The sequence below is a fragment of the Atheta coriaria genome, unplaced genomic scaffold (genome assembly GCF_025399875.1).
Source record: "Atheta coriaria isolate IRGN ID8LTWV9N9 unplaced genomic scaffold, Caltech_Dcor_3.1 hic_scaffold_6_pilon, whole genome shotgun sequence".
NCBI lineage: Eukaryota > Metazoa > Arthropoda > Insecta > Coleoptera > Staphylinidae > Dalotia > Dalotia coriaria.
In genome coordinates, this window is record NW_027045448.1 from 2,878,519 (window position 1) to 2,904,094 (window position 25,576).

Here is a 25,576-nt window from a genome sequence, read left to right on the forward strand (position 1 = left end):
TCACGTGGGAATTACCAATTGTAAACCTTTACACCATTTATTTTACTACTGTAAGAAGGTATCCGCAAGTTTATTGAATAGTGATGGACCCAATTGACATAAAACTCTACTCATCGCAAATCTACATGATACAGATATCTATCTATCTACCTACCGGCTTTCACACTTTGCACAAAGACCGGATTATCACCGGACACCTTCATGCCGTACCCGTTGTCATCGCGATTGACTATCACTGAGACCGTCTGATAAGGTCCATTCATGGAAGGCGAGTTCGGCGAGTCCGGTAAGGACGTTGGCCGTCCCGGGCCGCTGATGATGTACGGTGTTCCTCCGCCTGATATTCGACGAACTGATGGGTTTGAATGTGTGCTTCTTCTGAAAATAAATATTCAACTATTAACGTTGCGTTATAGACTCGCTTAAGATCAAGTCTTGTTAACATCCATAATAATTCATCTCAGATTTGTAGTTATTTTAAACTTGGCAATGAATGCTTATAACGCAAATTGAACTAAAATTACCGCATACAAACATGTGATGAATAATATTGGCTTGCCCTTTGGAATATCAAAGCAAATTGTCGCAAAATAACTTATTTCAACGATAATAAAATAAAGCAATAAACAGGGGTATTCGTCAACTGGTGAAATTAAATTTGGCAACATTTTTGATTACTCAGAAGCTAAAAACCCCAATTTTAAGCAGAAATTATGGAATATTGTAAAAATACAAAAAATTATTATTTTAAGTATTATTTTAAAACACTGACAAATACAAATGATGAAATAATCGCGGTTTATAATCGACAAAATGACAGTGAGTTCTGCATAAATTTTACAATTTTCCGAAGAACACATTTGCGAAATTAAACTTAAACAATTTGGAATAATAAACATCCAATAGAAGAATTTAATTTATATTTTATTTACATTTATATTTATAGCAATTATATATTTAAATGAGTCATAAGTCATCAGTTTTACAAGTTGAACAAGTAAAGCCGTAGCAAAACAATATTAATATGCAATTGCAAAATTTTGAAGCACAAGTGCATACCAAGCACTTTTTAGCTTTCTATTATTAATATTTAACATTCATTCATTTCTTGAACCATAAAATAGCGACATGTTATGAAATGACATTTGGTAAACAAACGCGACCTTTAACATTATATTAACCTAAAAATTCACTTCCAACAAGGCCAAAAGAGTTTATGTTATTCTAAATATAAGAAGCTTCTAGATACAAGAGAGGTGCGTTTCATCAACAATTCAAACAAAATTCCAATATTATTTTCCCTTATTTTGCAAGTAAACCAGAAATTACCAAAGTGTGCGCGTGACGCCTTGATATGCTATCAAAAATATACAAATATACCGATATGCAATCGTGCCTATTTAGATATCTAGTATCATTGTACACTAATTGGGTACAACGATGCAGGTAAGGCACAGCAAGGAAACATACTACTAACCCTATACGAGTATTAAAAAAAGCCGGCGACTGAACTTCCAGTACCTATGGAAATGCTACTTTTTAATAGTGTAAATATCAGAATACTTTTTAACTTTTGCTGTAAGTGGCGAATGCAATTTTCGAATTAGTGAATGAACGTAGTAATACTTTAGCACCTATTACAATTAGCTAATGCGTCGCTGGAGAAACAGTTGAACAAAGGGCCGTACAAACATTACGTGTATTTTGCAGTTTCATATACACTTCATATCTTATCGTAAAGAAAGTTTGTCTTATTTAAAATAATACTGATAAGCAAATTGAAAAATAGTGGCGACGTATTCTGGATAAGTTGCAACTACAAACACGCAAGTCATAATAAAATTGTGTTATTTCTTCGTACCTGACCAAATATTTATATTTAGATTTTCTCAGCGATATTAGCGACTGACATTTACTCCTCATGACTTTTTTAACACTGTAACACGTTAGAGATTTATAGGATCAGAACATTAGCACATTTGCGGTGACAGCTACGCGAGTTGACTCAACGGAGCGTATATTTACTCGCGTGGTATTTACAAAGCTGATCGTATTCCGCAACGTACATATAAAACAATCCTAGGATGTCGTCAGATTTATTTAAATCCAATATTCATCGATATGCGCGGCTTATTTCTCTAAAATACATGTGTTATTGCCGCGTTCGGCACTACACACACTTGTAAACAACAGCTAAATAACCAATGACATCATCATGCCATCGCGCGATCTGCCTGAGTACTACATTACATTTGGGAATTGCGCAAACTCGATATGAATTTCCTTCAAAACACAATAAACAGCTGGCGGTGTTTACACACTGACTTCACCGAATGAGGTGTCGAACGCATTTGGCATTCGAGTGCGGTTAATGTTCAGCGCGCGCGCTTCAAAAATGATTAACGAATAATAATAACAATACTGCGGCGATAAGTCAACTACATATTTTCAAGATGACATAAATTTTATAGGTGTTTTTATATGGCGAGAAATTCGGCGATGAAGTTATAAATATTAAGCTACAAATTCCCGAGATCTCGCTTTATTTTAACTTTCATTCAAAAGTAATTAAATGAGGTAACTGTGTGAAACTTTCTAGATTTTTTTTAGAAAATTAATTCATTAGTCAGAATCAGATATAGTAAATTTATGCATTTTTAAATATAATGAAAAAATATTTCTGCAACTGTTGTAGGAAAATGACTGTGATATCTTAATAATAGTATATCCGTTGGTTAAAATAAAAAGCGACCAACAAGCAATCTTTTCGAATCTATGACATTGAACCGGAAGTAACGCCAAAGCTGTCCCAACAACCTCCTAGCGGCTGACTAATTTCTCTTTGCAATACGCACACAACACAAATAGAAAAATCGGTTGGTGCTGCGTAGAGCGCATGGATTTCTTTCAAATTCGACTCACTAGAAAAAGACGGACGTCTACTTATCGAGCGAAATGAACAAAAACCGCAAGCGGACGGAACGCAATGGCCTTGACATCAAAACACAACCGCCTGCTTATCGAAACTATTAGCAATTATTATAAGGCTTACACCATATCCACGCGCACTACTGCCGCGTGTAATGTTATAGCGCCGAAACATTTGTTCATAATTAATTCCAATGAGTTATTATATGATTAATTACTGCTGCATTTAGATTAATCGCTGCACACTTCCACGTCAGGCACGTTTAAGGCAGATTTTCAGAATAAATCGAGACGCGCTACTTGAGCAGCATGGCTATGTAATTTTGAAGAATGTTCAATTCAACAATGCGTGAATCTTCCAGGCATGCGGCTCTCAAATTTATATACCTATAAGCTAAAAATAAATGCTCATCATGGACTTGAATGTATTTTTCACGACATTGATATTGGAAGTGTGTAAATTGTAATTTCTTTGAAAAATTAAAACAAACCGACGCCAGTAATAAATATTATGGTTGTTAGAAAGGAGCACGGGATTGTTGATATTGTACGCAAACACGAGCGGTAATTGCACGGAAAATAGAAATTTGTCTTAATTAGAGCGTTCAATTCTTCATCGGCGGCAGAAAAATGTAATGAATTGTTGTATATATGACTTAAAACTCTAAGAATTAAATAGGTTGAGGATGATTGGCACAGTGTCATAACAAAATTATCTCAAAATTTTGAAATTTGTTATTGAAACCTAAATTAAGTGCCTTATTGAAATACTTTCATTTTTCTATTAAAAATATACCTTTCTGAATTTCCTCTGATATGTATTCAGATATACGAAAGTTTTCGCCTACTGAAATAACACCTTCTCTTAGAACCCTACTGTTATGGACAGGGGTTGACTTTGAACTACATGCTAAGTTATTACAATTTTTATTTTTCTGCAATTATTGCTTGGTAAGTATCTATTTTAAAGAACAAACTCCCATAAATAAAAGTATCAAATTGAATTATAACTAACGTGGCAGTGCTAAGAGAGGCGAAGCTGTGGATAACAATAAATCAGATTGCCAATAAATATTATATTTGCAAATATTGCCAATACTGTCTTTTCATCCGCTTAATCATTTTTACACTTCCTAATCTCATTTAACAAAATAATTGCAAACGGTAAATGAAAATGAGCTCCACAAAGGCCTTGAATCTCATCTCAACAAGACACAATGGAAATCACAAACGCCCACTGATAATTTTCCATAGAGGAACGGTAAAATGAACCATAACATAAGGCATCTCAACATTCCTATTTAAAAAAGCACATACGCGAATAACCAGCGCTGCATGGCAGCCATAAATATTTGCTCACGCCGTTGTTGCACGGCAGCACGTAACTGGCCGTGTAAAGTTGAATTGTTTGCTTTGATGGCAAGAATCTAAACAACGAACGCAAACGGTTGTTATATTGTTGCTTACGCATTGTGCAATTGTGCCCGCAACGCGGTGCGCCCGTCGTCATTGTGCGCACAATGCACGTTTTTACATTAGTTTTATGCATTTCGAGTACGAATGCCACTCGTCGCACATCTACGTTGAGCTTGGAGTCCTAGTTGCCTGAGTCAAATGACTACAACCCACGTAGCAGACGAATTTTAAGCATGACTAACCTATATTTATCATGCGTGCATGCACATGCAATAACGTTACGTGGATTCATTGACATCGTAATAATTGTGCATATCATATGTGCCTAACAATCACCGAATGAGTGCGAGCACGTTTGGATCAGATGGTAATCCCAGCCGACTGCGCATGGCTGTTTGCGCAGCACTTGTACGTATAAACAAGAAATCTAAATATACATCGGTGTGTTCTCTGCTGTCGTTAGATTAAGTCACGATGGAGTTTAGCTGAACATCAGAAATATCTTGAATGAATGTGCACATTCACATTGTTAGTCACTTTTAAGGAACAACAAAATGCTTGACAACCATGTAGTACATGCACAAGTTGATATCTTCATATCTATCACAACAATAATTAACTGGAACTAGTTAAGAAGTGTCTAATTCGCAGCAATCAATACAAATCTAATATCACCACTAGTACCAGGCATAAATATTGCAGCTATATCAATAGTGGTTATTTGAAATACCACTTCAAATTTTGAATTTACATGGTGCTTGAAGTCAAGAGTCTCTGGCGCATCAAATTGGTTGAGTTGTCTCTTTAAACACAAACTTTATAACTGACGTTAAAAGGAAAAAGCACTCCGATATTTGGTTATTATTATGAATTTAACAGTGTATCATGTTGAAATAAAAACCCTCACAAGAGACATTATTGGACAGTACTTGCTAAAACCATTGCAAATCAATTGCAATATTTTCATGTTTAGATAATTCTTCGAGTTATAAAGAAATGCCGTATTATCAATGTTACTACACGATATCCCACCGTAATATTATTACACTCAAAAGTAAAACTTTTAGGAACACAAGGTGTTTTTTAAGAGCATGTTTCTTTTATCTATATTCAAGGAATAATAAATATGTACCTAGACATGTACCTTGTCATTGCTAAATATAATAAAATTAACAATTTTTTTAACAGCTTTTAAAAATGTGTTCACCAGTTTGTGTTTATGCGTCAATCTAAATTAATCACGTCCTCAATATTAGTAAAACATATTTCAAGCATTCCAAAAAAATGACTAATGCATCCATCCTCGCTTAATTCACAAATCCGAGTAAAGTTGTTAATTTAGACACGATTATAATGAAATATTTACAATAGCGCATTCCAGAAGTTTCTACCAATTAATAATCCAATGCCAGCGAAATGTGCCAAATTATTGTAATCCCAAACTTATCTTAAATCTTTCGAAATTTTAATAATAAAACTATTAATTAACGTAATATGCTAATGTGTCCTAGACTTTAAAATCGACTCTAAAATTCGATCTTGCTTTCATCTAGTCTATGCAAGAACCAATCAATGCCCGCGCGTGCAAACGCGATCGCTATTAAAATAAACGAATCTATAAATGTGGAAAATCGTTGGGCGACTACAACGAGAAAATGCAACCACCACCGCCGCGAGAACAAATGAAAAGACCACAAGAGGAGGCTTTATACGAACTAATCAAAGACAAACCGGTTTTGTTTATGCGCTTTCGATGCCTAGCTGGTGCACGCCAGAGGAAAAAAACTACTCCGAGAAAAACACACACAACACACCAGTTAGTTATGACATAAATGCGTTTTGAAGCGCTTTCCGAATGCGCTGAGAGAACTGACTAGATGACAAAATAGTAAAAATCGTCCATTAGTTGCCGCATGATGCTCAGTGAGCTTCATAATACAATGCACTTGCTACTTGCTCGGCGTTCACCCGTCCAACTCGACCACACATTTACACGCTTCGAAAATGTACCTGTTGTTTGACTCTTGCTGCAGCGTCGAGTTGATATCCATGATGATGTTTATATTAACTCCAATATCCGTGTGCACTTGCTTCTTGTCGTATACGACAGATTATTATAACACAATTCACTTGATGCACTTAGTGTAAAGTTGTATGAAAATCACTCACGATGCACGACATTCTGCGAGCTTATTTACAAAAGTGCGATATTCGAAATGGAACGGTCGTGCGGCGGTAGTGGTGATGTTGTAGGCACTGATCGGACGCATTACAAACTACTATTCGCTAGGCGCTAGAAAAATATCTCGTTTTTGTTTTTAATTCCTGGCGCATTTACCGTTTCGGAGGAGAATGTACGACACACGCGTTCGGTGTTGAAACAAAACATTAACGCGACACACGTACGCACTCGTCGCCGCAAGGAGCTCTAACAACATTCGAGACGTTCCGAAGTCGCACTGCCGGCGCTGTGCGTTAATCACAAAAACCGTGCTGCCTCGCACTGCCGTCTTGCCGCCGCATCGGAGACGCGTCAATTGTTTAATTTAAAAACAACAACAACCAAGCCCGATTGTTATGGAACGTAATCAAATAATGACCAACAAGTGTCAGCCATATTGAAACTCTTATCGACAGCTCGCACACTATTCCTTCTCGCTTGAACTAAACATAACACTGGGTATACTCGCGTAAGAAAGACGAAAACCCGTCGAGCGCCATCTAGAACATGCAGCAGCAGAACGCATGCGCATAAAAGATACACCTATTACATAGGGTGTTGAAAAAAGTAAATACGCGTTAGTAAAACATGAAAAGAACATTTAAGCGCTATCAGATGAACACAGGATCACTAATAAGACTTTCAAATACGAGTAATTCTGAACCATTATTGGATTAGTAGTATATGTAGGTTTTGTATGTAAAAACAATTATTTTAATCAAATTCAAGAAAGCATTAGGTTTTAATTAGATAAGAGATATAATTGTGACTTTAGTTGATCAGCAAACACACCTAATGTACTTATTAATTATGCAACGTGAGAAACATTCTCTAACAACATATAGTGTAATTTTGTGCATTTGCAGAATTATAAGATATGATTCCATGGCACAAATGCAGACATTTTAAGAAATAAAATATTAATACCATGGATTACGCATTCTCTAATAAATATAAACTTTTAATATAGGCAATACATTATTACATACTCTATAAATCTAGTACTCCATGGTATTAATAACAGAAATAACAAATTTGGTAAATTCCTGTCTGAACTTTTGTGAATTGGCTTCAAGATTCACATTTATCTGAGATATTTTCGTGAACATTGATGCTACAAACAAATTTATTAGATTAAAAGCTAGATATATATTTAAACATTAAAATCTTACGCAATTTCGTAGTGTTACTTTCTGGATTTGTTAAAGAACAAACCAAACAAGCACGCAAACTGAAGTTTTGCTGAGTTATGAAGTAATTGTACATGTAGTCCATTCCTTTGACTCCATTTTCATCAGCACCTGAAGAAACAAATACAATTCCGTCCGCATATTTACGAAGAATTGGCCAGTATGCTGATGTACTAGAAATAAAGAATGTAAAACAGATAAAATTCTCATTTGAATCAATTTTTGCTTCAATGTCTTTAGAAACAATTGATTATATATGAATCCAGGCACATACCTTTCTTTTCCACTAGTATCCCATAATTGAACATCAATATTAGCCTTTTGATTATTAACATCAATATCACTCAAATCATATTCTAGTATTCTTAAAGAATCAGTTGCACGAACATCTTCAGGCAGCTCAAGACTCATATCCGCAAGAAAATTTGCAATTTTAGACTTGCCAACCTAATGTAAAAAGGAGTATTTATTGTTACTACTATTTTATCCTATTAGCTAAGAATTTTTAAGTTTAGGAATAAAGAAATGCTTACATTGCAAGGTCCAATAAACAAAATTCTCACTTTGAATTGCCCAGTCTTTACTTTAGACATTTTCAGATATTATTTGATAAAATATGTACTGATATTACACTTTATGTTATATTTGAATTACCATGACAACAGTGAATACAAACACAAGCAAGTCAATCATCATCTTCATCCTCTGTGTCATCTTCCTCATCCATATTTGTGGTTGGAACTCTCCTAGATTTTGCCGATTCTCCCAAGTCTAGTTGAATTGCGTTGATTACCCCAAAATTATCTACAGATTTACTATTAACTGGTTCATTCCTTAACTGTATTGGGGCATCTTTTTGATTTGTATCATTTTTTGCCAAAGTAGTTAGTTGTAGAAATAATAAATCATTAGATATAAGGGCATTGTTTAATTGTTCTAGATTTTGTTGTATTTGCTGTTTTATGCTGGTCAGTTGTTGAACCTGAATCGTGTTTTTGTATAATTCTTGCTTACTTTTCATTGTTAAATAATATATTAATACGAAAAATGCAATTCAAACATGAGTTAGACACACAAAATGTAAGGTTAGACTACAGTTAACTAAATGATTTAAATGCGGACAAGAAAATTCAAAATTTTGTATGGTAAAGCATGGCATGCCACAAGGCCTGCTCTTTGCATCTGCATTAATTTTTATTAGACTCCTAGAGTTTAAATTTTAATTTTTGGCAATTAATATCTTAAAAAGCCAAATGCTCAATATTTCTTAGAATGCCGCATTAGATTATTTAATGTCTTTTTGTAGCATTGAATAGCTGTACTAAAACAAGGTAAACTTGTATGAAAAAAATAGCCACCCTTTGTACCATCTCGTGTGCTCACATTTTATACTATTAGTATCGTGCACTATTTGTTTGTATGCAATTGCGCCCGTTACCAAGCAAAATGTTTGTATTTATTACGCGTCAACAATAAACCTTCTCCATCGTGGTATAAGCTTTTTCGGTGGGTCCTGAGAGAACTTCAATGGCTGAAGTGTATATTATTGGCGAAATAACTAGCGCTAAAGATTTTCCGATTCAAAGCCTCTTTTGCAAGTGGAACTTACATTGCGGTAGGTATATGACACAATCAATTAATTCAAATTACGTAATATAACAAAAATCAACTTAAATCAGGATCAAACTGGAAGCTGATATCAGGAAAAGCGGAGGGTCAAACGCAGGTGACAAGCTCTTTGTTTGAAAACACCTGCCGTTGGACATTTCCGATCGACGTGCATTTAGTCACCACTGGATTGCAAGGTTGGCCGAAGATCTACATTCAAGTTTATCACTTGGACTGGCTTGGGAGGTGTCACCTATTCGGCTACGGCTTCGTTACCATTCCAACCACCACAGGAAGTCACATTTTGCACTGCTATACTTGGCGTCCGTTTGGCAATATCAAAGAACGCTTTGTGCAGTACTTTCTCGGTGGAGGACCTCAACTGAAATATCCAGATTTAATTTTTTCTACAAATGATCGGTATAAATTGAACACCGAAGCGATGGGCGTAGTGACTTTCGATTTGAACGTAGTCTTCAGAAATTTTCACAAGTTTGGGATTGAATACAAGTGACGCATCTACATTTATCGTATTAACTGATAATCGTAGATGAACATGAAAGCGTTGATATTGCTCGTTTGTCTTGGGTGGTTGAGCGCACCCATATGTAGCAGTGTTGTTAGTACAATTGCAACAACTTCTAGTCCGAAAGTCACGACGCTTGCGACGGTTTTAAGCAATTCCACTGCGACCACTTTACTGCCAACTGGGACAACCACTACCGAGGCGAGTTGTACAGCGAATAATGGAACTTGTGGAAATGTTACAACGTCTGCACCGAATGTTAAAGGGTCAAGTCGTAAAGAAAAGTGGAAGAACGAACCTATGCAACCCAGCTATTATAAGTTTAAAATGAGCAACAGAAGTGACTGCGACTGCGATTTACGTGTAAGTGAAAACAATATGAATAGCAATTTTCAACCCAACAACTATTGCAAATACACTCAACTGATTTCTTTTTACAAGACTTATTATAGTTTTCCAACTTGATTTGGTAGTTAAGTCACAAAATTATTTTTGATAGATTGCAACAGAAAAGCAAGCTAATATTTTAAATAGATAGATTAGTTTAAACTAAACAGTATTTTTGTTTTATGTTTATTAGTCATATTTGTTTGAGTTCTTTGATCCCTTGGACTTGTTAGCTTCCAAAATGTCACCAGGTGATGGATATGGTCTCTGTTGAAATAATGCCCCTGATGCAGTTGAATCAGCCTTACTCTTGTTACTCTCCAAACCATCACTCCATGATCCCCTAGGAATGTCTGAATATGCTGCAGGATCCATTGGATCCAACTTTTCTGAGAGCTTGAACCGTTTTTTCTTTCCTTCACTTCTATCATCATGTTTGGACCTTCTGTCATCATCTCTGCTCCTGTCTTTTATACGATCTCTATTTATGTCATCGCGACGTTCACGATCCCTATTTCTCTCTCTGCTTTCTTTATCAAATGCCTCTTCTTCCTTTAATCTTGAACGAAGTTTAGATGCAGACTCTGTGAGGACAGCCTTGGGATGAGTTGGTGGCAGCCATGAGACTAGATTCTTTTCCATGTTCCAATAGTAATACCTTCCTATACCTGTGTCAAACTGCTCAGTGCAGTTTTTTGGAAGTGGATATTTCTCCAGTAGTTTTCTAATATTTTTTAAGTATCTTGGTTCAGGTGACGATTGTACTTTCCAGTGCACTTGACACCATGTTGTGCAGTCATGATATATATTATATTTGTTTGGGCAGCATGATGCTACTTTCGTTTCTTTAGTTTCACGTTCGCGTTTTTCTGGGTGTTGAGCTACAAGGCCTCGTTTAGCTAGCTTTGCAGCTAGAGCCGGAGGTAGAGGCATTGTAGGTTACTTGCTTTTAAATAGCACTAAAATTATTGTAAATAACTTAAATTGTCTTTGATAAATTCAATAATTTTCTTCATGCACCTAAGAACGTTGTTTTGAACTGAGGTCTTAACGCTATGTGCTATGAATTTGATGGGAAACAAACAAAACTCGAAACACAATCACTCACAACTACTGCTACTCACAACAAATGAGGCAATACACACCAGCGCCACCTACCGCGCCTATTTTGAATTGAATTCAAGTTTTGTTTTAATACATTCCCTTGTTCCTTGTTTTAAATTACAACGGCGACACATGTATAACTTAAAGAAAATAGGACATGTTTCGCGCAACTGTGATAGTAGAAAATGCGTAGTACGCAGTTTGGCAATAATGATTATCATTACTTTTGATTAATTTTCAGAATCGGTTTTGCGATATAAACTGCTGTTGTGACAAAGATTGTTCCTTGGAAAATAAGCAAGTATTTAGTTTCTGCCAAGATTCAATTAACTTACCTCGCCCAAATTCAAGATATTGTAATTATATGCAGTACATTTACAACAATCGCACTTTATATGAAGAAGAAGTACATCAAAATAGTTTGTTCTGCATTGCTAAAACTAACTTACCGGCCCATTATTACAAACAAAAGAAAAAGGTATTTTAAAACTATATTTTTTAAAGAAAATTTCAACTGAGCATGTTTTAGATAATTCTACAACCATTGCATGCAAATATTGTGATAAAAGAAAGTTCTTCTTATCAGTGGTCTAATGCCCAAAATTATGAAGAAAACTTTTTAGAAAAGAATGGAAATTTAACAAATCATACAGCCGTGTTTGGGGATTCAATTTACGTGTTAAAGAATTATTCAAATCCACAAAACCTGGGTAAAACATTTATAAAAAATTTAATTGAAAATTAAATAATTGAAACCATTTATTTGGACTTTTAGAATTGGTGGCCAACTTTATAACTCCCGATTGTACAACTACTAAGCCAGTACATTACGTACAAAATTTAAAAACAACTTGCAGGCAAACTCTAACCGAACACAACTCTCAATTGTTTCTCCGTTATTTCAAATCAAACTGGACAACAATTGCATCGTTACGATTCCTAAACATTTCTCTTCAGAACTACGAGGTAATAGAATTTTAACTTAAACATGTATTTGTAAATCGTCTGTTACTAATCAATGTTTTCTTACAGGGCTGTCCCAAAAATGTGTGCATACCATTCAACCTGAAGCAATGCAATTTGTACACCTGTTGGAATCTCTCCAATACCACAACTTCAGCATGCACGACAAAGATGTGCACCAATATAGTGACCAAAGTGAAATACACGTTTGTTCATAATGGCACTCACGGCATCCAGGGAGCAGATTTAAGCCTAACACTAGAAAATATTACGCTTCCCACATCATCTATTGACCAAGAATATGAAGTTAAATTTCTGTGGATTAACCAAACAGAATTTAACTACACTAATTATCGTAGCGGAAATCCAGGTTACCAGATTAACAAACCCATACTATTCGCTAAACTGATTACGGTTATAAATGCGACAACAAACTCTACCACCAACAAGACGATTTACCAGAAAACGCAGTATTTAAAACGCCCTGCACTGAATTACATTGAAAACTTTTTAGTATTGCCTAAAAACGTTCAGGGTAAATGTTTACTTTCCCCTTTTCTCTATGAAAATCTTAATTTTGGTTACAACATGTTAACAAAATGCATCCACGGTCAAGGGTTTGTTAAGGTAGCAAACACCACTGCAAATGACACTTGCTGGTTATTACAGAACAATATTCTAGCGTATTGGTCTTTAGATGTGGATCAGAAGCAACACAAAAATACCACCAGTAATACAACCTTTGGTTATTTTGGAAATGCGCAAAACGAGAATTTGAAGGACTGGGGCCATTTTCTTTTCGACATGTTTCCTGAAGAATTGCTTAACAAAACTTACGGCCAGGATATTGACAACAATAGCATTGCGTGCCAAAATATAAGCACTGGAATTAAATATAATGTATTTTACGAGCGAGTTGAGCACGAACAGAACCGAATTTCAGCTATTTACGTTGAGTTTGTTCACTTACACCGCGTAGATTTGCATGTTATAAATGGTAATGTGTTTACCGATGTCGCATTGCATAGTGAAGTAATGTTTTATGATGTTACTGGTGTTCGGAATAGGAAATATGTTGATCCACCTTCATTAGATATCAAATTGCCCCATGATTTCTTTTATCCGTTTATAAAAGTTGAAAATCGAGCTTTGAGTATATCAAGTTGTTCTGTGAACATTATTTTTGTATTGAGCGTGCTGGTTAAAGCGTATTATACAAACTTCATGTTTTAAACATTATTTAGGGTTTCACAAACTGTAACTGTTTATTTAGCTTAATGGTTTTCAAATAAAGCATGTGTGTGAAAATATTTTTCTTCTAATAAACCAAAATATCTTATTAATCGAACAAGAATAAACGTTATTTGGGCGGTCCATGCGGCGCTTCAAAGCTGATCTGAAAACTGCATCTAATATTAAAGAGAACAAAATCGTACTTCATTCAAATAAATTACAGATATATTCATACTTTATACAATAGTGGATTATATCGTTATATTAAATGATAAAACAATATTTATTCATTCTCAATCATCTTTGTTTCAAATTGCGCATGTTTTCATTTCACTTCTTTTGTAATTTATATTGACATTACAAAATCAACATTTGAAATGAGCTTATAACACACAAAACATTTTGGACGACATACGTGCTCGTCAATCACTAAACGTTACGCGATACTGTTAAATTATGAAAATAAATGTGTCATTACGTGTGTATGTTAGCATCTTAAATCATTTAAACCGTTATTTAAGTATGTTGCAACATTTAAAAAATCGTAGAAAAAGAAAACGGTTGTCTTCATATAGTGTTGTTAATGGGTGATTGTGTGTATTCGATTCGTATTTGACGATATATTCCTGATATTAATATCGCATAACAATGAAGATATTATATAAAATCTAAGAATTTTGCTTGAAATGCTAGTTGAGTTCTAATCGCAACATGGTATTATTAATAATGTTTAGTTTACAATATTGTCTCACTTTCAATTTTCGATAATGATAGGATTAAATCGATTCATTTGCATTTATCCTATAATGACTTTTCCTAATACGAGTATGCAGTTTTAACTAACACTTTGCTTGCTTGCTTGCTTTTCTTTAATCTACTTGGTTGGTTTACTCTAAGGTTTACATTTGTTAAATCGCATAACCCAATTGTACTAACCGCCTCGTTCACAAAATACACAATATACAAATTGTTAACACAATAATAAATAAAATACAAAATAATACAGTACATAGTTATACAAATTAATAAAATTGTTCAGATTTTACTTCGTTTCTCTCATTTATAAATAAACGTCTATAAAAACAATATATATTTATATATTTATTTATATGAATAAAATTTCATAAGTGACTAACTGCTATTTCAATTGTAAAATAAAATTATTAAAAACATATATCTGAAGTGTTTGTTCAGGCGCTAACTTATAATTGTCTCGTTCGTCAGTGATTTATTTTGATTTGTAAAATATTGCTCCAAACTATTAATTGACTTGTTCCACCCACAAAATCAATATGTAGACACACAACTATATCGCGATAATCTCGTGATAATAAATTAATAGTAAATATACACAATGAATAAAAAAATTAAGTACAAGAGGCTCCAAAGCTGTCGTTTTTTAGGTGTAAACTAAGTAGTAATCTCATGAAAATGCTTACTCGAGGCAGCGGAATTCTTTGCCGAGGTAACTGAAGTAACGTTAGGAATCGAACGATACAATTAACTGACGACGCAAGAAAGGAGAATAAGAAAGCAGAAGATGTTGAATGCTGAGCGTCAAACGCATTCTGCGCCCACTGCCAGTTCTTTGTTGTTATCTAGCCTGTGACCATCGAGTGGTGCTTTTAGCTATCATAACTCGAGCTATGATGATGATCCGCCTGCGGTGAGGGCGGTGTCGAGAGATTGGAACTGTTGTTGCTGGCAATCGAGTGCCGAGGGCTGCTGTTCCTTTCCGTACCCTGGAAATGAGTAGCGGTTATTTCGGGTGAGGAAAAGTAGGCGTCGCACGTTACTTTAATCATATCGTGTAACGAGGACATGCTGCCTAGGCTGGCGGGATCCGGCGATGGTGACGTGTCGGAGGGTCGTGGTAATGCCGGCGGCAGTTCTCTAGGTCGAGGCGGCGCCGCTCGACGAGCTCCGTTGTATGCTGGAAACGCGCCGGGGCGTAACGGTTGCGGGTTGGATATTTCTGGGCGCCTGCGTTCACCGTGTTTCGGTGGCAAAGGTGCTACTTTAGTTGGCTGTAAACGATAGCTCACGTTAATACCATTCAATTATTTTCACACATATAATAGACTTATTATTTGTAGAACTTACTCGAGGTTGCACAGGAGGTGGCAATGGAGTTTCCGGAGTAGCTACAAGCCCCGGAGGGGTCGCTGTAAGATCGATGAGTCGCTGTTTTTCGATGCCTTCGCCTGGTCCCATGTGCGAAACGTGGTTAAAGTTCGTTGGTGCTGAAATTAGTTTAGAGCGGCGATCGGTGCTTCTGAAATGCAACAATTTAAATTATGTTATGAGTTTAACAATAAAATCTGAAAGAAGTCAGAAAGTGTAAATAATCATAAACAACTTACATTCTTTGAGATTTGTTGCCTTCTCTCAAGGAAAACCGTCGTCTAGGCCTGGTCACTGTCCTGCCATCACGATCCACAGCAAAAAGATTCTCCAAATTCAATACTTCCGGCTGATGTATATTAGATAAGTAAAGCATACTAATTAAGTCATGTAAGACACAAAGTGTTAAACTCCCAGTCTCAAGTAATGGTCGTGAACGCTTCACGTTCAACGTCTGGACCCATTCGCCAGTCACGCAATTAAAAATGTCAATATGTGTTTCGCTGTAAATAATTAAGTGCCCATCCCGGACGCCAATCGCCGTCGGCACGGCCGGATACATTATTTCCCTGTCCCGAGACTTGCGTCCGTGGCGATCAACATACACAGCTAGTGTGCCAAACACTAGCAAATATTCAAACTTGGGTAATTCGACCACGCGATGTGCATCCACGGCACTGCAAGCGAGTGTTTGTTGGAGTGGATTTTCTGGATGGAGTAGTGCTATAAAACATAAGTCAACAGTCGTATACAATTACATTTAGCCAATATAAAATATAATATGCCAAACAAGATTATACTTACAAATAGGCGGATAATCTCCTGCAATGGTGTAAATCGTAAAGGCAGATGGCGAACCGACACACAATCTACCGTCGGACAGCAATTGTAAAGACTGAACACAGACCGGTAACTGTATTTCACGTAATCTGTTATGTCGTGCACGAGTCCGTGTAATCTCGTACAAGATGATGGAAGTATTCTGCTGTTTACGCACGGCCACGCAAATGATGTACACCGGGCCGGGATTCACCGGAACTGCACCCACGGTGAATAACGAACAACCTTTGCTTTCTGTTACCTTTATCCATTCGGTCTCATCGCCGTCCAAAGCTCTTACGGGTACAAGCCTTACATAACGCTGCTTGCCACTCAATACTACTAATAGCTGCTCAGCGGCGATGTATTCTAGTTGATATATCTTCTTGCCTTCGCCGGCCCGAGCAATCTCCTTATGATCCAAGTCAACGCAGAACAAACCTTCTTCTGTCCCCAAAGCAATTCTATCAGGATCAATAACCACCGCACTGTGGGCGTTCCGCAGAAGCGTCAAGGAATTATCAATCAATTCCCTAGCTATCAACACGGTGGTATTGGGTAGGTTGTTTCTCTTCATAATTCTATGCAGTTCTGATAATGCCACAACCCACTTATTCTTTTCGCCTTCCGTGTCAGCTAACATTAGCATTGAATTTCTGGGCCCGGGGGGTTCCATAAAGGACGTTGTAATCTATTAGAGTTTATGAAATTAATTTCAATATGTTACTTTAAAACAATATTACTTACCCTAAATATACAAGGAATGTCCTTTTTGTTCGCATGAATAACATCCGAATCTTTAACACAACTAACGCTAAACTGGGGATCGCGCATGTCGAGGACTTGAGCAACGTGAACACTCGGTAAGGCATTGCGATCAGTAGATATGTCGTACAGAAATAATTTGAAGTCGCACACAACCACAAATTGCCGCACCCAGCCCTTCTTCACGCCGCCGGGCTTGGGTACTTTCACGTATCCCTCGTACGCCGTGCCAATGCCACGGGTGGGATCTATGCCCAATGGACGCTTAGCTGAAACGCAAATACTGTATTTCCCGTAATCATATGACCATGTGCTGACTTACTTTGATCTGGTGGCACTGGGCAAGCGCTAGGTACATGCTGACAGCAAGCTGTGTGACATGTAAACCCGCATATTTCACAAACCATACCTTGACGCATCAATCCAACCATTAAAGATGTGCAATGACTGCACTTTGTCGGACTGGAAAATGTGCGCACCAAAAATTGATGCAGTTTTAGCTTCATTGGGGATGCCTGAGTGTGCTGGTAACAAACACGTAGTATAGAAATAGGTAAATAAAATCATTTTAAAAACTTACGATACTCATCTCAGACAAGTTGCTCTTCGAGCTATTAATACTAAGTGCTCTGTTATCTTCAATATCACCTTCCTCGGACTCTATTGAAGTTCCCAAATAATGCAACTGTTGAGCTGATCCCGTCTCAAATGCGAACGCTGCATGCATATGTTGTTGTTGCTGCTGTTGCTGTTGTTGATGATGCTGCTGACTTGAATTTGTTTCCTTCAGAAATTGATCCAAGTAGCTCATTTGGGACGAAGGCCTCTCGAGTACTAAAAACAATCCAAACAATAAACCACCGCTCTACGCCTATGTGTAAAATGATAATGATGTTTTACTGTCATTAACGATGTCATTGTATGAATATTAATAACACTTCAATCAGTTCCAACTGAAAATCACAAAATTTCCACACGCCGAAACCAACAAGAAATCAATCCAAATCAAAGACTTTCAGTTAAAACAAACAACACGGTCCTCAACTCAATGCGCATTTGAATAATTGAGCCGAATTGTTCAGTGAGTGCTGTTAACAGCCGGTGGAAACAAAACAGAGCACAAATTTGGTTTAGAACAGGTAACTGTCGCCGATGTCCAGTAAAAATATAAAAGTAACACAAACAAAATATTAGCACTCCAAGCCGTCAATGTACAAATATGAAAAAAAAACAATATAAAAGCTTAATTTGTCAAGCTCTAGCTTTTATTAAACGTATGAGTATTATTTGTGGGCTGTGTAAACAAAATTAAACAACTTGAAACTAGTCAACAAACCCTTAATATGGCGTCGCAGAAACGATGATATTCCAATTGTTGCTGCATGTAACAAGTTTAACGAAAACATTCTTATTATGCACACTTACTGCGCTACTACATTTAGGTCCATCGATAAAAGTGCATTCAAACTATTTGCACTACTCTGTCGCGCTTTCACAAATCGCTCTAGGCACAAGCGCCCATGGCGTGCGATGGAATTGATTATTAAAGAAATCTACACTTTTAAATTTAAATGACAATGAGTAGCAAGAATTACCTACGTTCGCAGTGATGTTGTATTGAGTAGGTGTTTCGAAAGTATATATTACAAAAGGCAAATTGAATAGAAAAAGCAAGACACAACAAAATTGAATGTTCACTTTTTTTTTTATCAAACTGATACACGACTTTATAAAACATAACAATTTTAATAACCATAAACTCAAGCAGCATTCTCCAACAGAACAAACTAATAATAATAATAATATTGTATAACAACAAAAGATATGTATTTACGAAAAGTAAATATTAACTTTTCCACGTTTCAAATTTAAAACAATTGATAATAATAAGAATGAAACATAAACGAAAAAAAAAAAACAGGACCATCATGTAGTAAATCCATCAAAAATCTCATAACCAGAGCAATTAAATTATGTAGAATATAAATATCTACGAACGTCAATAAAAAAAGTAAAGTGAGTATGACATCGCACATATTACACGCGTGTTCAATCAGCTAAAAATGACTAGATTTCTGAGATTTTCGACTGTATGGTGTTGTCATAAGTGTGTATGATAATAAATGTACTTCATGTACTCATAGTTTTCGTTTGTGACCAAATCATTTAACTGATTTGTTTCGTTTAACCGTACAATCGGAGAAATAACAAAAGGATTCCCCAGAAGCAGGACGTGATGCCGATGACTAGTGGCAGCTGCCTCAACCACCAACCCACTGAACACATCACATCACATATAAGAAAGCAATGTTATCAACCTCGCCTAAATACACAAATACCTTGGGAGTGCTAATATGGAATCACTGCACCCACTCATCGAGTTTGTATCTACACATTTCGTGGCTGAATTAATCTTTTAAAAACAATTATCACGTACGTAATAAATTCGACTTAAGAAAATCATACTTGGATGTGTATTGATGATTTCATTTCATAATAAAGTAATGTGTAATACTATGAGAATAAAACTAAAACTTCGAGTGGTTGCAACGTTCATATCTAGACTAGAAAACAATGATTCATAAATTGGCACTTACATCCTTCTCCAGAGTCTAGACGCTGCTGCAAATCCTTAATTTGCTTCTCTTTGCGCTTCAGGTCGGTGCATATTGAATCATTGCGTTGCTTGCATGCCAGGATTTCTCTGAAAAGGTTAAAATTTATATTTAGAGCAATGTGAACAAAGCTGCCGGCATGAATCTGTCATACTTTTGAGCGGCCAACAACTCTGCGCGTGTTTTACTCAAATCTTCACTTATCGACTGTTTTGCTTGGATTTCGGATTGCAGCGAACTTTGAAGGTTGAGCAGTTCCATTTTTTCAAGCTTTTGAGATCGCCTATTCTTCCAGTTCTTATCGGCCCCGACTGAATTCGTTACACCTGTGCAGAAAATATAGTATGCATTTTTCTTACTTCTTGTATTTTAGTTTTGCAAAGAGGGTTACGTACCTGTATGTTTCAGGTATTCCAACTCTTCGGTCATCTTGGTAGCTAACGCTTGTAAATATGATCTGGCGTCCTTCTCATCGCTCACCCACTGAATGATTTCAGATAATTGCGATTCCCATTGGCCCAAACTCTCTTGCTTGCCGCGCAGCTGTTCGTACTCGACTTCCAAAGCGTTCCGTTCTGTCTGCAGCCGACCCAAGGACTCCGTCAACTAAAAATAGGCATGTTATAATCGCGTCCGGGCGATGACATTCATCCAGAAATGTTAGCATCTTCAGTCACATGACAGTTAGGGGTTCTTTGGATCGAGTTAAACATTGCCATAAACTAAATTAGCACAAGAAGAAGTAAAAACCAAGTACCAACAAATACAAACGAAAAAAAAAAACTCAACAAACTTACAAAATGCACATTGGATTGCAATTTGTTATTATCCTCGAGCATCATTTGTTTTTCCATATCGCGCCGGTGGTTTAGCTCGGAAATTGTTTGTTCATTATCGACTAGAGCCTCAAGGCGAGCCTTCTCCTGTTTCTCTTTTAACGATTGCACCTAATGTCGATAACGAAAACAAAACCGTAACAACAGAATATCAAGCACAACAAATATTACAAGAAAAGCATGCGGGTGGTAAATAATTTATTGGATTATCTGCTATTTGCACGTGTTGATACGATCTCAAGGAATACGCATAAAATTATGAAGAAAATAATTACCTCGCGTTCCAATAAATCGCGATGCGTTTCGGTCTCATGTAACTGTTCCCTAAGCGATGAGAGTTCCATATTGTATCGAGTTTGTTGTTGAGTCAGGCTTTCATTATATTGAACCTAGGACAAAAAACAGTTTACGTGTTTACAAATCGATTTTTTATTCAAGAAAAATGAAACTAACCTCAAGTTTTTCCAATTCGGCTTTTAATCTATGGTTATCCTGCTGGTCTCGCGGATCCATAGCACTACGCACCCGCAATCTATCAGATTCAGCCTGCATCTGCCGACAGTATTCCTCGGACCGCTCTCTTAATTTTCTCTCCTTTCCGGTCTCGGCAATCGCATCCTCTACACGCGACTCCAACTCCCTTCGCAACTTTTCCGCTTTGCGAATGTCATTACGTAGCGAGTCCACTTTCTGCATAGCCGTTTCGAGTTCCTCCTCTTTATCTCGAACTTGCCGTGACAGCCGTTGTTTTTGCTGTCGCAGTTCGGACAATTTGTCTGACACCTCCGTGTATTCCGCCATTGCAAGTTTGCGTTGCGCCAGCGCATCTTTCAGTTCCTTGTCTTGTAATTTCAGCTTTTCGTGCAGGTCGGTCTTCTCTTTTAGTTGTTCGTCCTTTTCCTGTCGCAGTATACGCACGATCTTTTCCATATCCTTCAGCTTGCCGTCAATGACATCCTGGGATTCGTTGGATTGAGTGCCGGTACTCTCAAAACTTCGTAACTGTGATTCTAATTCGCAATTGCGCTTGGTAAGGACGTTAATTTCGTCCTGTAGTTTACGTGTGCCGTCGGGAGACATCCGTTTTTCAACTGGATGTTCTTGAGAGAGTCCTAACGACATTATATCGCCGCCTTGGTTCTTCTTGTTTTGTTTATCTATGTTATTCACGGGAGACGAACTCAGGTCAGACATCGCGCAACCTCCTGTGAACGTGAAGCCCACAAAAGGTAAATGCAAGCCAGTGAAGGCGGAGTTCGCTGCGGTTGGCGGCACTACGTCGGAGGTGCGAATATCGGCATCATCAACGTCAAAGTTCGACGTATCCGTTGGACTAGATACTTCTGGTATGTAAGGTGCATTGCTGTCTCTAATACCGTCCCAATCAACACCCTCAAACCACGAATGATTCTGCAATTTAAAAATCACACAATCACGTAATATCTCTTCAAATGTTAACTAGATACGGTGGAAGTATTGACACGGTTCAGATTACTAAAGAATAATCACATCGTCATCGGCATAAATACTCATCGCTAACACAAAGATAAAAAAGCAATCGCACTTCGAAATTGTCGCTGGTATTTCATCAAATCGACCTCAAACCCTCCATTTAACGTTACGTCAAATGCAACGCGTGCGAGGCATTTGTCGAACGCAATGAAGTTGAATGGTCGTGGCGACTCAAGTGAAATAAATATTGATGTTAAACATGGTTAATAACAATATTCACGAAAATCGCGAACCGCTCATGCTTTAAATGTATCACGAAGTATTCGCATGACGGCTTTACACTACACGCCACCAGCTTTGTAATATCCGCGAACATTTATATTGTACCTTTGTCTTTACGAAGTGTGCTTTTGAATCGGCACACAACAAGATTCCAAAGGCGTGCGAGATGGGTTGAGTCCTACCAACGACCAGGTCATTCAATTTTGTCATCATTGTATGTATAGCAATAGCTTTTCGAGGGCGAATTTGCGCAGAACGCAACCGCAATGAACAAAAGTTAAACTCACCTTAAAGTCTAGTATACCATTGTGACCTAATCTGAACTCTTGACTACATATCAATTGCCTAATCAAGTCTTTAGCGGCATCAGACACTTCGACGTCGGTGGGGAAATCGAAGCAGTTCTTATGATTCATGATCTTGCCGTACGTCTCCACCAGACTTTCGGCGTAAAAGGGCGTCTCACCAAATAGCATTTCATACATGCAAACGCCCAGCGACCACCAATCACACTCCGGCCCGTATCTGCCCTGATCGTCTTCCATTGCACGCAATATTTCCGGCGATATATAATCGGGGGTTCCGACGGCAACGTTCGACTGAACCGTGCCGTCCTCGTTCAATTTTAAGCAACTGCCGAAATCGGCCAGGCGAATGTGTCCGTTTGCGTCCAACAGAACATTGTCCGGTTTAATATCACTGCGAAGCAAATAACACGTTGCATTATTAACATTTACAAACTGACGAACCGAAACAGAAATGTTGCAGATTAGAAACTTACCGGTGCACGTATCGGAGTTTGTGTATTGAATCAATAGCCAGCACCATTTCTGCAATATAGAATCTGGCCATATCCTCTGGAAGACGATCCTCGAATTTCGTTATTAATGTCAACAAGTCCCCACCGCAGTAATAATCCATAACAAGATAAAGGTTCGATTCATCCTGTCAACAAAAAAAAAAAACGATTCGATTCTGACTAATCCATTATCAAAAAATAACAACATACTTGAAAGGCATAGTGCAAATGAGTTATCCATCGGCGATCTCCGTATACTAAAACATCACGTTCTTCTTTAAAACACGCCGTTTCTGCGCGCTTCAACATTTCCCATTTGTTAAGTAGTTTCATGGCAAACACCTAGAGAAAAATTAAATAATTCTTTTTTTCTCTACCATAGCACTAAGCAAGCATTATTATATAGATGCTTAAATACTTGCCTTGTCCGAACCTCGCATCTTCACAACACAAACTTCTCCAAATGCTCCTCTACCGATAACTTTAATAATTTCAAAATCATCTCTAGTCAATCGCATAGACTTTATGTTCGTAGCCACAGGTTTTACTGTAAACAATAAAATGTATTACAATGGAAAAAGTATTCATTTGAATGAATACAACACTTACCAAATTCTATAAAAGCAGAAACAGTCTTCTCCCGCCGTAAACTGGAATTGCAGCATTCATCATATAAAATCAAGAGCACGTCCACTAAAGTTTCGATGCTGAAGGTCTGCCCCTGCACTGGGCCCCCCAAAAAGAGGGACTCCAGCTGGCGCAGCCTTCGCTCGCCGGCTACTTCGGGCATGGCTCCACCACCAGCCTGCAGCTCACTCATAGTTACAAGTCGTCACATTCATATGTAAAGGGCTGGAATGCAAACAAAAACACACAATTGCACAAAACATGATTCACGAATTTGATTAGAAGTGATTTGTGTTCATCATTCTAAATATGGCACTTTCATTTAGGAGCGCGCGCACACACACACATTGACGGTTTCTGGTTCACAATGTTCACAATGCTGTATTCATAATGGATATGCTTGATGAATCTGAATCAAAATAAACTTTCATACTCGGAACCACACATAATATGCACACAGGCTCACATACACGTCCAAACCGTACCCAACGTTAGTATTGTTGTGATGATGAATTATGAAATCGTTTCTCGGCGCTGCTTTTTTTTATACCTTTCACGAGCGGCACGACATCGAAGTGATATATTTCCAATTTGCAATCGAAAACGAAGCAAGAAGCTGCCCGCACTGGCCCAGACGGATTTAGTTCACGCAGTCGAGGCTTGCACTTGTCATTAGGAGCGATGCGAACGATATAAACCCGATTGTCATTGTTGCAATCGCGGCATTAGAACACCAGCGACAACGTATAAGCGAGCGGAGTTAAATCCGGCGCAAGAATTAATTAACGCGCAGGCAGGAGCAGACAATGCCATCAATTTGAATTCGGAGCGAATGCACGCAATGAGTAATCGAACGCTCAAAACTACCGCAACATTACTGCGAGCAAGACGATGCCGATTCGCACACATCCACTAATTAATTGCAACAAGCGGGCTACATCCTCGAATAATGAATGAATCGGTATGAACGAAAGGCTTATGAATAACCTAAATATAAACATGATAGAACTTTTGAGGTGGGACTGCTACTGCTAGGTGAGCATCGCGCATAGCACATAGAATGCGGGCACACACATACTGTAGGTGCACACGGACGCGGCGACGTGATTGCGACCGCAACTGCTCTCTGCCGAACACATGCAGCGTTTTGCAATGCCTACTATAATTACCTTGAGCGGCGCGGCGACGGCAATCCGGAGAGGAGCTGACTAAATCTTCAACGACATTTACACGCACTGGCACGACGGCACTTCTTCTACGTTTTAATCGTAGCCATTGTCAGTCGCGGACCGAACCACCACCCCCACTAGCGAAGCACGGTGTGTGGTGTGCAGCGACAGGCGCTTCGAATGCTTCGAATCGTTCGCGTTGTGTAGCCGACACGCACTGTCCGCGCTGCCGATCCCATCACCGACACGTAGTGCAATCTAGTGGGTAAGAGAGGTACTAGAACTAACATACCAACATAAAGTGAAAATTACCAGATTAACTAAACTGACGGTCAATGTTTGATGGATCGTTGGTTGCCATTGGCAACGTATGTAAAAGTACAACTCAACGCATCCAAAAAGCATAATAAACGAAAGTTTTTGGCATAAGATTGATTGAGAGCGACTGTAGCGACCGAATTTAGTCACGTAGTGTGGACTAAAGTACTTTAGTCACGGGGTGGTGCTTGCGC

At 37.7% G+C, this 25,576-nt stretch overlaps 6 protein-coding genes across 15 annotated transcripts in view; 2 read left to right on the forward strand and 4 right to left on the reverse strand.

Moving 5' to 3' along the window:
• The window catches only part of RhoGEF2 (Rho guanine nucleotide exchange factor 2), a 45,301-nt gene extending 38,291 nt beyond the window's left edge, over positions 1 to 7,010 (reverse strand). For 4 of the 5 annotated variants that reach the window (XM_065305911.1, XM_065305909.1, XM_065305908.1 and 1 more), the window contains exons 1-2: positions 1,862 to 1,938; positions 155 to 378 (exon numbers count right to left, since the gene is read on the reverse strand). In XM_065305911.1, coding sequence (XP_065161983.1) covers positions 155 to 378; positions 1,862 to 1,923 — 286 coding nt within the window. In that variant the 5' untranslated portion in view covers positions 1,924 to 1,938. Of the gene's footprint in view, positions 1 to 154; positions 379 to 1,861; positions 1,939 to 6,354 lie in introns of those variants that run through there. The other variant, XM_065305906.1, reaches the window with a different exon arrangement.
• A 264-nt stretch (positions 7,011 to 7,274) lies between these two features.
• Positions 7,275 to 8,428, reverse strand: LOC135794107 (intraflagellar transport protein 22 homolog). Its single transcript, XM_065305259.1, has 4 exons — positions 8,289 to 8,428; positions 8,030 to 8,202; positions 7,738 to 7,928; positions 7,275 to 7,679 (listed from the first exon to the last, which is right to left on the reverse strand). The coding sequence occupies exons 1-4, from the start codon at positions 8,346 to 8,348 to the stop codon at positions 7,564 to 7,566; spliced, it is 540 nt and encodes a 179-aa protein (XP_065161331.1). The 5' UTR covers positions 8,349 to 8,428; the 3' UTR covers positions 7,275 to 7,563.
• PQBP1 (poly-glutamine tract binding protein 1) lies at positions 8,319 to 11,422 on the reverse strand. The gene is made up of 2 exons (XM_065305258.1): positions 11,297 to 11,422; positions 8,319 to 11,235 (listed from the first exon to the last, which is right to left on the reverse strand). Exon 2 carries the CDS (start codon positions 11,207 to 11,209, stop codon positions 10,466 to 10,468), a length of 744 nt encoding a protein of 247 aa, XP_065161330.1. The 5' UTR covers positions 11,210 to 11,235; positions 11,297 to 11,422; the 3' UTR covers positions 8,319 to 10,465.
• On the forward strand, positions 9,229 to 9,877 carry B9d2 (B9 domain-containing protein 2). The gene is made up of 2 exons (XM_065305260.1): positions 9,229 to 9,370; positions 9,435 to 9,877. The coding sequence occupies exons 1-2, from the start codon at positions 9,283 to 9,285 to the stop codon at positions 9,875 to 9,877; spliced, it is 531 nt and encodes a 176-aa protein (XP_065161332.1). The 5' UTR covers positions 9,229 to 9,282.
• Positions 9,914 to 13,653, forward strand: tctn (tectonic). 2 transcript variants are annotated; one of them, XM_065305257.1, is made up of 6 exons: positions 9,914 to 10,252; positions 11,622 to 11,858; positions 11,910 to 12,090; positions 12,156 to 12,346; positions 12,413 to 12,970; positions 13,026 to 13,176. In XM_065305257.1, the coding sequence occupies exons 1-6, from the start codon at positions 9,914 to 9,916 to the stop codon at positions 13,038 to 13,040; spliced, it is 1,521 nt and encodes a 506-aa protein (XP_065161329.1). In that variant the 3' UTR covers positions 13,041 to 13,176. The 2 variants fall into 2 exon arrangements, with proteins under 2 accessions (XP_065161329.1, XP_065161328.1); XM_065305256.1 differs by having other exon boundaries at positions 12,413 to 13,653.
• Positions 13,654 to 13,779: 126 nt separating this feature from the next.
• Positions 13,780 to 25,278, reverse strand: gek (serine/threonine-protein kinase gek). Of its 5 annotated transcripts, XM_065305251.1 has the most exons (21): positions 25,065 to 25,276; positions 23,878 to 24,120; positions 23,691 to 23,815; positions 23,479 to 23,610; positions 23,251 to 23,414; positions 22,757 to 23,168; positions 21,189 to 22,145; positions 21,011 to 21,124; positions 20,697 to 20,846; positions 20,295 to 20,505; positions 20,054 to 20,225; positions 19,882 to 19,988; positions 18,621 to 18,662; positions 17,865 to 18,118; positions 17,607 to 17,808; positions 17,267 to 17,553; positions 16,505 to 17,210; positions 15,940 to 16,423; positions 15,680 to 15,851; positions 15,373 to 15,603; positions 13,780 to 15,318 (listed from the first exon to the last, which is right to left on the reverse strand). In XM_065305251.1, exons 2-21 carry the CDS (start codon positions 24,086 to 24,088, stop codon positions 15,202 to 15,204), a joined length of 5,250 nt encoding a protein of 1,749 aa, XP_065161323.1. In that variant the 5' UTR covers positions 24,089 to 24,120; positions 25,065 to 25,276; the 3' UTR covers positions 13,780 to 15,201. The 5 variants fall into 5 exon arrangements, with proteins under 5 accessions (XP_065161323.1, XP_065161320.1, XP_065161321.1 ...); XM_065305248.1 differs by having other exon boundaries at positions 13,780 to 15,603; positions 25,065 to 25,277; XM_065305249.1 differs by lacking the exon at positions 25,065 to 25,276 and adding an exon at positions 24,446 to 24,852 and having other exon boundaries at positions 13,780 to 15,603.
• Positions 25,279 to 25,576: the final 298 nt, after the last annotated feature.